General features: G+C 43.1%; 1 protein-coding gene across 1 annotated transcript in view; it reads left to right on the forward strand.

Moving 5' to 3' along the window:
* LOC109897260 (corticotropin-releasing factor receptor 1) overlaps window positions 1-13582 on the forward strand; it is a 174468-nt gene that overhangs the window by 97701 nt on the left and 63185 nt on the right. The window contains exon 5 of the mRNA XM_020491796.2: window positions 7789-7871. Coding sequence (XP_020347385.1) covers window positions 7789-7871 — 83 coding nt within the window. The remainder of the gene's footprint in view (window positions 1-7788; window positions 7872-13582) is intronic.

The raw sequence follows: 13582 nt of genomic DNA on the forward strand, positions 1-13582 counted from the left end.
TTACATACCCTACATTATTCATCTCATATGTATACGTATATACTGTACTCTATATCATCTACTGCATCCTTATGTAATACATGTATCACTAGCCACTTTAACTATGCCACTTTGTTTACATACTCATCTCATATGTATATACTGCACTCAATACCATCTACTGTATCTTGCCTATGCCGCTCTGTACCATCACTCATTCATATATCTTTATGTACATATTCTTTATCCCCTTACACTTGTCTATAAGGTAGTAGTTTTGGAATTGTTAGCTAGATTACTTGTTGGTTATTACTGCATTGTCGGAACTAGAAGCACAAGCATTTCGCTACACTCGCACTAACATCTGCTAACCATGTGTATGTGACAAATAAAATTATTTGATTTGAAATTTGATTTGAACACACCACTCTAGAAGGTTACATTACAATATGAGAAACAGCAAAGTGGTAATCCATCTGTCACAACCTGACCTAAGACATGTGATTTATTGCATGATCTGAGGTATCCTATATATCCTATTCAGTGATTTAATTTCTCTAGTCCTTCACTTTCATTGTAGAAAAGATAACTCCCAAACACATTAATGCTACATCTGCATGTTTATTGTGTTGACATTTAGGACAGAGAACTTTTTCAAGAAGATAGTACTTCCTCTCCTCTGTCATCCCACCCAATCCAAAGGGGTTTTAATTGAATAACTAATTGTCAGTGTTTTCATAAAACAAACGTAGATGTACTTGATGTTATAGAAGAGCTGGCTGACACCATCACGGAAATGACGTGCGCACACCGATGGGGCTGGAGGGCGTGTGATGTTTGGATGTCTGAAAGGTCAGACAGCTAGCAACTATGACATGAAGCTGCCATGTGGGGTATCGTAGATGGCTGGCTTCCGATAGTTTTATCTTGTTCTTGATGTCATGTCTTCTCTAGCCAACAACTGTGACCACGTACTTAAGAGACAATAAGTGCTCATCGTGCAAACGCATTGATGTTTTCAATAAACATTTGGATGCAAAATATTGTTTCGGCCTACACGTTGTCAACAATCTCAGCCAACACAGTCTGTTTTGGCCATAGTTTTGCAGCCGTCGGTTTTATTGCTAAACAACCAACCTGTCTATAGCACTGACATATTTTTTGGCCTCTGAAGGTATTGGGAATTTTACATCAATTGAGCAGATAATTTTAATGGCTACAATATCCTGAAGCTTCTTTTAATGATGATAAAGCTATATGAATCCTGGTTTCATTGGAAGCAACATTATCTTCATATTATGTAGAAATTATATTAAAAAATACTGTATATATATATATATATATATATATATATATATATATATATATACATATATATAGTTGAAGTTGGAAGTTTACATACACCTAAGCCAAATACATTTAAACTCAGTTTTTCACAATTCCTAACATTTAATCCTAGTAAAAATTCCCTGTCATTTAGGATCACCATTTTATTTTTAGAATGTAAAATTTTAAGAATGATTTATTTCAGCTTATTCATCACATTCCCAGTGGGTCAGAGGTTTACATACACTCAATTAGTATTTGGTAGCATTGCCTTTAAATTGTTTAACTTGGGTCAAGCATTTCGGGTAGCCTTCCACAAGCTTCCCACAATAATTTCTGTGAATTCTGGCCCATTTCTCCTGACAGCTGGTGTAACTGAGTCAGGTTTGTAGGCCTCCTTGCTCGCCCACGCTTTCTCAGTTTTGCCCACACATTTTCTATAGGATTGAGGTCATGGCTTTGTGATGGCCAATCCAATACCTTGACTTTGCTGTCCTTGCCACAAATTTGGAAGTATGCTTGGGGTCATTGTCCATTTGGAAGACCCATATGCAAACAAGCTTCAACTTCCCTCACTGATGTCCTGAGATGTTGCTTCAATATATCCACATAGTTTTCATTCCTCATGAAGCCATCTATTTTGTGAAGTGCACCAGTCCCTCCTGCAGCAAAGCACCACCACAACATGATGCTGCCACCCCAGTGCTTCACAGTGGGGATGGTGCCCTTCGGCTTGCAAGTCTCCCCCTTTTTCCTCCAAACATAATGATGGTCGTTATGGCCAAACAGTTCTATTTTTGTTTCATCAGACCAGAGGACATTTCTCAAAAAAGTACGATATTTGTCCCCATGTACAGTTGCAAACTGTAGTCTGGCTTTTTTTATGGCAGTTTTTGAGCAGTGGCTTCTTCCTTGCTAAGCAGCCTTTCAGGTCATGTTGATATAGGACTCGTTTACTGTGGATATAGATACTTTTGTTTCCTCCAGCGTCTTCACAAGGTCCTTTGCTGTTGTTCTGGGATTGATTTGCACAAGTACGTTCATCTCTAGGAGACAGAACGCGTCTCCTTCCTGAGCGGTATGACGGCTGCGTGGTCCCATGGTGTTTATACTTGCTTACTATTGTTTGTACAGATGAACGTGGTACCTTCAGGTGTTTGGAAATCGCTCCCAAGGATGAACCAGACTTGTGGAGGTCTACAAATGTTTCTCCAAATGATTTGTGATATAATTTCCCAGTGCATTATCAGAACGATGAACTATCTCCCGAGGGAATCAACGTTGGTCTGAAGCCAGCGCAAACACCATCGAGCTCCTCCAGTGGTATATTCAGATGATCAGAGCAGAATTGATTACAATTGATTTGAAGGAAAGGACTTTGCAATTTTGCAATTATCCCAGTCTGTTCCTCATCCAGAAGTTCTCAGTGGAAATGGCTCCCCCCCCCCCCCCTGACACAGATTTGAATTTATGAAATTTCCTGACAAGAATAGAACGATGATGAACTGCTGGGAGCTGCTTCTCTGTCATTTTAAATGGTCCCAAACCACACTTTAGCTGATATATTAGATTAGCAAAGGTAGATATCTGGACACATGCAATGGTCTGGTCCTGTTTTGTAATATTATCTACACACTGTCAAACATCTGTTAAAAGGGACATTTCACCCCAAAATCAAAGTTAGTCAGAACTCAAAAGTGGACTAATTGTCCCAGGCTGTTTTGTAACTAAAAAGTTGATAATTGAGTATGCGTTTAAAAAGGCTTAGTGGTGGTTTGTCTTTAAATGAGCAATGTGTAAGGGGTGCGTACAAGGAGAGGGACCGACTTCGGAGGAAGTCGTGACACCATGGCAGTTCTGGAAGCACACCAGTAATCTCAATCTTTGTTGCAGAAACGTAAGAAGATCAACCTCCAGTTCCACAAAAATGTAACCACACACTCAATATGTATTGATGCTCATCAATGCTCATGAACACTGTAATTACAAGTTGATAAATGCCTTGATTATCCATCAGTGTCATCGTAAATCAAATTACTTAAACTAAATTATGATTCATGTTTAGTTACTTAGAATCATTCTCCTGCCAATTTACATCACCATATTCTATTAACTAATCGATCCATGGGTCTGCCTTCAGCCCAGCACTTTGTCAGGAGCATGTGTGTGTGCATGTGTGTGTGTGTGCGCGTGTGTGTGTGTGTGTGCATGTGAATGATCACAGAGCTCTTTCATGGTTTGACAGGACCAATTAAGGAAGCCCTTGGCTTTTATATGTCTAATCAATACAACTACCAAGTATAGGTAGCATTAGAGGCAGAAAAGAGTGGAAAGAGAGGGAGAAAATGGAAATGAGGGGAAATGGTGACAGGAACAATTACAACAGGCATTGAGTTGTGTATGTGTGATCTAAATCACCTCAACCTCCAATCAGGGAGGACTAGGAGGAAAAGGACAATAATAGTCCAGAAAGGATTCAAGTCAAGACTCCAGTAGAGTGATGGATATAAATTGGAAAGAAAGTGGTGGAAAGATGTCATCTCCTGGACTCTCTCTCTTCCCCCCAGTCTCGCAGGTCTCTTCTGTAACATGTCCATCAACACATTTGGCCTACAGCGATGCCTATAGTCTGTCTGTCTCTCACACACACCCTCTCTCTCTGTATTTCCCCCTTGTTATATCGACACAGTCAGTAGAGTCAGTTCTCCAACCTTGTACACCACCACCGCCACCCCTCAACAACTCAGCCCAACTCTCCAGTCACTGCTCTGTTGCATTCCACCTCTACATCCTGTCCAGAAACACTGTCTGCCCCCAATCTGCTCAGGCTTTACAGAAGCTGTTTTGGGCCCTTCCTTAGTCCCTCTGGTCCAAGCTAGAGTGATTGACTAGCACAGTACTAGTCACATTACCGTCGGTGTCCAATGGAGCTTACACCTGCTAGGAGACAAACAGTTGGGAGGGAAGAGCTGAGACAACTGATGGCCAAAGTCCTTGACTACCCTCCAATTGCTTCTCTCTTGGCTCAGTGTACTCGTCATTATGGATAACCCAAGCGTGGATGATAGAAGGGTACAGGCCAGTCTGAAGCTGGAGAACTTTGGCAGAAAGTTTGGCAGAACGTTTCCTTCATACATGGTGCTGTATCATCGTTTCAAAGCTGTGATTGTCTTCCCAGATAGGTTACATTGGTATTATCGTTACACACCGCTTTAGATGTTTCATCCCTTATATTAGTGTTTCACACCCCTAGATCGAGTCTGGAATTATACCATTCAATTGGGTCCCCACTCCTGATCCTTCTTCACATATATCTCCTTTGTAGCTGGGTTTACTGATTGTAGGTGTTCAGTTCAGTTCACTTTTTAACTGGGCTTCCCACTTTCTTCTTAGAGTTCCTAGAGCTCTTCAGACAGTGAAGATTGAACCCCATTCGTATTCACCAGATATATTCTCCCCTGTAACAAAGATTGTTCCTCAACGAATGGTAAACAGCATTCGCTATTCTGCGTTGCCATGCTTACTACATAGCCTGGCAGCTCGTCGATTAAGCCCACTTAAGACGTGCCGGAACACAACATACCCATCCCGTTTGAGGGGGCGAGAGAGAATGTTAAGCTTCTGGCGGGGGCTTACATGGGATTCAGCTAGATTTCGATTAATTATAGCTTAGAAGGTCGGCTGCGTTAATAGAGTGAGTCATCCAATACCAACGGGGGTCGCCATGGCGGTCGGGAGGGGGGAAAGAGGGAATGAGATCACACTGAATAAGAATTGAAACTGTAGCAAAGCACAGGCACTCCGACGTCATTAAATGGCAATGTGTCAGCTGTAGGTGTTGATAATTGGAGTTTAAGCATGAATGATCTTTGGAATTACTGTGTATTGAAAATGAGTGCCGGAGCATCACAAGGTGGTTTCCTTGGCAAGAGTTGAAGTTTGGATTTTGCGCTGGCCTTTACACTGTTTAAATTATAGTCAGGAGGGGGTACACGGGAGCCTCTTCTTCAGGGTAGATATTGACTCTGTCGGGAAAATGCAGAATGCAGATGCAGACTTTAAATCCTTCCCTCTCTTTCCTTTCCAATTTAAGTCTAGCTCTCAGCTGGAGCTCTACTTTAACTAATGGAATTCCATTCTCCATTTGTATATTTATCCAGACGGTTGGAAGGAGAGGTGGCGACAGATGAGGGAGGATGTGAAGATTAGAAATTCCAGACTTGGAATTTACTGAACCTTCTAGACTCCATCTTGAGGAAGGAAGTTCTGGACCTGGGATCCCTGTCTCTGGAGAAAACGTCTACTCCTGAAATTGGAGTGTTCCCACTCCACCAAAACTCAGCATTCTATTGGGAGCTTTATTTGTGATATTAGTTGTTTACAGGGACAGAAGGGTGTAAATGATTAGCCGTAGGGACGTTGCTGTGCGTGAGTTAGCCTGAGTTCCTTGTCACATTGGCGTGATACTGGACATCATAACGATGTCCAGTATCATTTTCAAACAAAGCTAAAAGAAAGAGAAACTATATTCAGAAGGCTTGAAAAAGGTCACCATGACTGATTTTCAAAGTCAAAAAGATGAAAACTGTATCGTTTTTGTGGATCTTTTCATCCATGACAAACATGTAATCTTCTCCTCTCAGTTCAATGCTCTTTCCTCAATTTTTCCAAGAAAGCTTATTCCCAGGAACAGCAGTATGGCATTCTTAAACCTTCAGAGAAAGTGTACTATAGCTCAAAGTTCAGGGTAGAGTGAGGAAGAGGACCTTGCTCGGTGCAGGGCCAGCTACTCTCAGCTGCAGTGGGAATGATTGAATCCCACTGATAATACCTACTCAGCCTTAAAGATATTGACTTGAGGCCTTCCCCAATTCCCCCTACAACAGAACCCCACAATAGGGCTGATTCAGGTGGAAGAATGATATCATTCTGGAAGGTCCAGAGCAGGTGAGCAGAAATGTATTGTCAGCGGTTTGTTTCAGAAGACAATCCATCCTTTGCTTTCTGCAGGGTATGTGTGTGTGTGTGTGTACTGTCTCATTCTCTTTCATGTATGTACTGTATGCCATATGTTCAGTACAACCCAACCTCCAACCCAGTTCAAAGATCGAACCGTGTTGTGTATGCTTAATTACATCATGTATACTGTCAACCATCTATTGTGGTGCTCTTGGCAGACAGTCATGGTATAATGGTAGCCACAAAGAACTAATCTGTAGGACAAATGTATAGGTTAGTCCCGACGGTGTTCAGTGATACAGACTATGAAAGTTAAAATGTTGATGTCAATGGTCAATAAATGCGTGAGAGAGTGTGTTAACTAGTGTTTGTATTACAAAACCAACTCCCACAGATCAAGAACAGGTCAGTATATGTAGCCTAAATAATGGTCGGAAATAACTGTAATACAGAACCCTTACAGCAAAAGAACGTGACGTTTGAAAAATTCTGATCATCTCAAATATTTCTTATTTTGGGGCGGGGGGGGGGGTGTATACCACGTCAAGAGTGTTATTGTTGAGATATCCTGGCATCACACTTCTCTCGTTCAATTATAGTTATTGATTTCATACCTTTTCCAAACTTTTTATAATGGTTCATCTAAGTCTATCAAAAAAAATGTTTTTATCCCATTACTTCGCGTTTGTACAGATCTCCATCTTGAGAGCATAGCAGGAAGTATACAAAATTGTATGGCCTTAGGTCGTGCTGACGTTTGATATGTTTTGTGTTTGGTCTGTAGGATTCATGTGATGTAACATAATGTAACATATTGAGAGCATGGCATGCCACCTACTCTGTGTCAATCAACTTAAGAACAACCAATTAGACCTGTCATGGGGTAACAACATGATGCTTCCTTTCTTGCACTTTGTCAGGTAATATTACGATGGTTCATTAGGTGTTAGTAGAGCGTAGCTGACAGTCTTTATTTTTTAGGTTAGCTTAAGATCTGACTGCTTTTGATGTGTTTTCGGCTGTCACCAACACTCTGTCGCTTACTCCGTCGTAACCTTGTGAACACAACAGAGAGTCTTTTAGAAGTCTGTGCCTTTGCTTCTCTGTTTGTCTCTTGCTTACTTCTGGAGTCACGTTACCTCCACCGTGTGCATGTAGCATGTACACCTGACATCAAATAAAGACACCTCTCAGTCGTGGGTGTTTTCTTTATTATTGTTGCATCACTTTATTCCTGGAGACTTTGTTGTCATTTTTTGTATTATTTAGAGAATAAACAAGGGGCAGCACTGTCAAGAGTTCCAATACTTATTTGGAAATGGGTTTGGCGTGCAACATTGTCAAAGATTGGATCGTGTGTATCTGGGTCTATCAGCACTCTAAGCTGCATAAATTACAACCGCCCTGTGTGGTTTTTGCAGAATCTGAGTTTAAGGCTGGTTTATTTAATCCGCTTGTATGAAAGGAGAAATGGTGCATGTTTGCTTACTTTATAACATGGTTTTCAATCCTTTATTTCCGCAGACAATGTGTATAGAGAATGCCTTTCCAATGGGTCTTGGGCCGTGAAAGGCAACTACACCCAGTGTCAAGAGATTCTCAATGAGGTATGTATTGTATGTAGCATGGTTATTGGTGTATGGAAAGTTAACTGTTTAACTCTGAGAATACTGAGAATTTCTCTACAATGAATAGTAAAATATATTCTTCCATTCTCCTTCTAAGGATACAAGCACTGCTGAAAATATATTTACTATCTATTTGCAGAGAAATTCTCAGTATCCCTCAAACCGAAACACGCACATGATGGGCTGGATAGGGTCAGACACAGAGCAGCCCCCCTAAAGCATTGTGGGAGTTGTTTTTTAACCAACTTTTCATTTTTACAACCACATCTCATAAAAAAAAATGTAAATGGCACCTTTTCTGTGATTTCCCTTGTTTTTGAGAAACTTACCTCAAACAGCAAATCACTTCCTCACCCTCGTTGTGTAGTCTGGCGTCCCAGAAAATACATGAGCAAAGGCTCCAAAAACAGCTCTCAATATTGTGACGCAGGTCATTAAGATGTTGGACACACAAAATGGTTTAATTCAAAACTTTATTGACAACGTTATATTCCCTTTTACTGCAACTCAAGCGATTCCTCTCCATCCATTCTACAAGTAACAGCCAAAACAAAGGAAACACTTGAGTAAATGAGGGGTTCAAAAGTATATTGAAAGCAGGTGCTACAATACAGGAAGTTCCAGACTCTTGTGGAATCTATGCCAAGGCGCATTGAAGCCAAGGTGCATTGTTCTGGCAGCTCTTGGTGGCCTAACGCCCTATTAAGACACTTTATGTTTATTTTATTATACAGTTATACAGTTACGTGTAGTAGCAAGCTACACAGATAATGGAACAGCTAGTTAAGGTAAACAGCTCGAGTTGCACAAAAGGGAATATAACGTTGCGGTAATGTTCAGAATGACACAATTTCATGTGTACAACATCTAAACATCTGCATCACTATACTGAAAGATGTTACTTTTCTAAAAGGACGTATGTGGGTGTTTTGGGAGAGTTTGTTCATGTTTTTTTTCAGGGGCCCCATACAACACAACGAGGATAAGGAATTGATTTGTTGTTTGGGGTAAGTTTCTCATAAACAAGTGAAATCACCAAAAAAAGGTGTCTGGACCCCTTCTATAACATGTAATTTTCATTAAAAAAACAAGGCTTCTCCTGTAAGTACCTTGCTCAAGGGCACAACGGCAGTAGCACCTGCGATACTGACGCAAGCAACCCTCCGGTACCAGCTCACATCACACCAGATTTTTTTCACGTCGGTCCTGGTATTCGAAGCGAGTGGCTACCCTCAGGTTACTGGCCCTCTTCTCTAATCTTGAGGCTACAGCTGCCAATAGAAACATTCTGTGGTACAACAGAAATCAAACCAGCACCACCATGTGCCCTTCCAGCCCACATTCTCTTAACAAAATTCCAGGACTGATGATGTCTCCTATAGAGTGGGTGTTCCAAGCTTCATCTCTCCAATTTGCTTTTCGTTGTCAATGAGCATCCTGTTGATTGCTGGATGACTAAGCCGTCACAAGTGAATCCTTTAGGGCATACAGAGGTAACTGTATCCAAGATGGCGTAGCAGTGAAGACGTGTTTGTTTGTCCTCTCATGTACTTTTGTATTTTTCGTATTTTTTGTATATATATTTCAATTTAGTTTCAATCTCTTTTCGATTTTTTATTCGATTATACCTTCCGGTAACCTGCCTCACCCAATGTGATACGGAATCGCTATTATTTTCAATTTTAGAACACATTCAAGAACCTCCAGAAGCTAACCAGCTAATTAGCTACAAGCTATTTAGTAATTGTTTACCTTCTGCACAGATACCAGCCCTGTTTTTAGCCTGGATAATACTCGCTAGTCTACCTGTATCGGACTGTCTCTCCACAACAACGCCAGATTCCTGCCGTAATCCCTGGACCACTACTTCTCACAGCTCACAGCTAGCTTGCACTCACCGTGGCACCCAGTACCGAAGCTAGCCCACCTCCCGGCCTTCTCAGCTGTTCACCCGAACCCCACTTATACACGGCTAGAGCCCAATACTCCACCAGATCCTTGCTGTAAACTCTGGACCTTGCCACTGGATCACAGCTGCTACCGATTGGCTATAGTGGCTAACGCCACTGCCACGAAGCTAGCACCAGTGAGCCAGGCGCATCTCCCGGCTAGCAAACTAAATTCTACAATACCTCTTTCCCCATCTGGCTTGGATTCTCTGTTGACACGGCGCCCCACCGAACCACCACGACTGGTCTGCCGACGAATACTCCATCCGCTGTGCCTTCAACCGGCCTCCGTCGGAGCAGACGCTCCTACTAGCCCCGGGCTACAAACTTTAAACGCTGTGTCGCTAGCGTAGTGGTGGCTTCCCTGTTCCATCTACTGCTGCCCCCTGGACACTATGATCACTTGGCTACATAGCTGACGCCTGCTGGACTGTCCATGAATCACGGTACTCCATTCTGTTTATTTATTTTTTATCTGTTGGCCCCAGCCGTGAACTCAGGCTCTGTGTGTAGTTAATCCGACCTTCTCTGCCTAGTCATCACCATTTTACCTGCTGTTGTTGTGTTAGCTGATTAGCTGTTGTTGTCTCACCTGTTGTTTTAGCTAGCTCTCCCAATCAACACCTGCGATTACTGTATGCCTCGCTGTATGTCTCTCTCAAATGTCAATATGCCTTGTATACTGTTGTTCAGGTTAGTTATCATTGTTTTAGTTTACAATGGAGCCCCTAGTTCCACTCTTCATACCTCTGATACCTCCTTTATCCCAACTCCCACACATGCGGTGACCTCACCCATTACAACCAGCATGTCCTGAGATACAACCTCTCTTATCATCACCCAGTGCCTGGGCTTACCTCCGCTTACCTCCGTACCCGCACCCCACCATACCCCTGTCTGTGCATTATGTCCTGAATATACTCTACCACGCCCAGAAATCTGCTCCTTTTATTCTTTGTTCCCAACACTCTAGGCGACCAGTTTTGATAGCCTTTAGCCGCACCCTCATCCTACTCCTCCTCTGTTCCACGGGTGATGTGGAGGTAAACCCAGGCCCTGCATGTCCCCAGGCACCCTCATTTGTTGACTTCTGTTATCGAAAAAGCCTTGGTTTCATGCATGTCAACATCAGAAGCCTCCTCCCTAAGTTTGTTTTACTCACTGCTTTAGCACACACTGCCAACCCTGATGTCCATGCCGTGTCTGAATCCTAGCTTAGGAAGGCCACCAAAAATTCTGAGATTTCCATACCCAACTATAACATTTTCCGTCAAGATAGAACTGCCAAAGGGGGAGGAGTTGCTATCTACTGCAGAGATAGCCTGCAAAGTAATGTCATGCTTTCCAGGTCCATACCCAAACAGTTCGAACTTCTAATTTTAAAAATTAATCTCTCCAGAAATAAGTCTCTCACTGTTGCCACCTGCTACCGCCCCCCCCATCTAGCTTCAGAGTTTGTTCTGTTAGGTGACCTAAACTGGGATATGCTTAACACTCCGGCAGTCCTACAATCTAAACTAGATGCCCTCAATCTCACACAAATCATCAAGGAACCCACCAGGTACAACCCTAAATCTGTAAACAAGGGCACCCTCATAGACGTTATCCTGACCAACTGCGAGCAGGCCTTTCTAATCGACCTGGCACGGGTATCTCATCCCGTCAGTTGAGGATGCCTGGTCATTCTTTAAAAGTAACTTCCTCACCATCTTACATAAGCATGCTCCATTCAAAAAATGCAGAACTAAGAACAGATATAGCCCTTGGTTCACTCCAGACCTGACTGCCCTCGACCAGCACAAAAACATCCTGTGGCGGACTGCAATAGCATCAAATAGTCCCCGCGATATGCAACTGTTCAGGGAAGTCAGGAACCAATACACGCAGGCCAGCTTTTTCAAGCAGAAATTTGCATCCTGTATCTCTAACTCCAAAAAGTTATGGGACACTGTAAAGTCCATGGAGAACAAGAGCACCTCCTCCCAGCTGCCCACTGCACTGAGGCTGGGTAACACGGTCACCACCGATAAATCCATGATAATCGAAAACTTCAACAAGAATCTCCAACCTCGGCCAACAGCTACCCGCAGCCACTCGCCCAAGCCTCCTTTACCCAAATCCAGATAGCAGATGTTCTGAAAGAGCTGCAAAACCTGGACCCGTACAAATCAGCTGGGCTTGACAATCTGGACCCTCTATTTCTGAAACTATCCGCCGCCATTGTCGCAACCCCTATTACCAGCCTGTTCAACCTCTCTTTCATATTGTCTGAGATCCCCAAGGATTGGAAAGCTGCCGCGGTCATCCCCCTCTTCAAAGGGGGAGACACCCTGGACCCAAACTGTTACAGACCTATATCCATCCTGCCCTGCCTATCTAAGGTCTTTGAAAGCCAAGTCAACAAACAGATCACTGACCATCTCGAATCCCACCGTACCTTCTCCACTGTGCAATCTGGTTTCCGAGCCGGTCACGGGTGCACCTCAGCCACGCACAAGGTACCAAACGATATCATAACCGCCATCGATTAAAGACAGTACTGTGCAGCCGTCTTCATCGAGCTGGCCAAGGCTTTCGACTCTGTCAATCACCATATTCTTATCGGCAGACTCAGTAGCCTCGGTTTTTCTAATGACTGCCTTGCCTGGTTCACCAACTACTTTGCAGACAGAGTTCAGTGTGTCAAATCGGAGGGCATGTTGTCCGGTCCTCTGGCAGTCTCTATGGCGGTGCCACAGGGTTCAATCCTCGGGCCGACTCTTTTCTCTGTATTTATCAATGTTGTTGCTCTTGCTGCGGGTGATTCCCTGATCCACCTCTACGCAGACAACACCATTCTGTATACTTTTGGCCCTTCCTTGGACACTGTGCTATCTAACCTCCAAACGAGCTTCAATGCCATTCAACACTCTTTCCATGGCCTCCAACTGCTCCTAAACGCTAGTAAAACTAAATGCATGCTTTTCAACCGTTCGCTGCCTGCACCCGACCTAGAATATGTGGACATCTATAAGTGCCTAGGTGTCTGGCTAGACTGTAAACTCTCCTTCCAGACTCATATCAAACATCTCCAATCTAAAATCAAATCTAGAGTCGGCTTTCTATTTCGCAACAAAGCCTCCTTCACTCACGCTGCCAAATTTACCCTAGTAAAACTGACTATCCTACCGATCCTCGACTTCGGTGATGTCATCTACAAAATAACTTCCAATACTCTACTCAGCAAACTGGATGCAGTTTATCACAGTGCCATCCGTTTTGTTACTAAAGCACCTTATACCACCCACCACTGCGACCTGTATGCTCTAGTCGGCTGGCCCTCGCTACATATTCGTCGCCAGACCCACTGGCTCCAGGTCATCTACAAGTCCATGCTAGGTAAAGCTCCGCCTTATCTCAGTTCACTGGTCACGATGGCAACACCCACCCGTAGCACGCGCTCCAGCAGGTGTATCTCACTGATCATCCCTAAAGCCAACATCTCATTTGGCCGCCTTTCCTTCCTCTGCTGCCTGTGACTTGAACGAATTGCAAAAATCATTGAAGTTGGAGACTTTTATCTCCCTCACCAACTTTAAACATCTGCTATCTGAGCAGCTAACCGATTGCTGCAGCTGTACATAGTCCATCGGTAAATAGCCCACCCAATTTACCTACCTCATCCCCATACTGTTTTTATTTATTTACTTTTCTGCTCTTTTGCACACCAGTATCTCTACCGGCACATGACCATCTGACCAT

Source organism: Oncorhynchus kisutch, linkage group LG10 (genome assembly GCF_002021735.2).
Source record: "Oncorhynchus kisutch isolate 150728-3 linkage group LG10, Okis_V2, whole genome shotgun sequence".
NCBI lineage: Eukaryota > Metazoa > Chordata > Actinopteri > Salmoniformes > Salmonidae > Oncorhynchus > Oncorhynchus kisutch.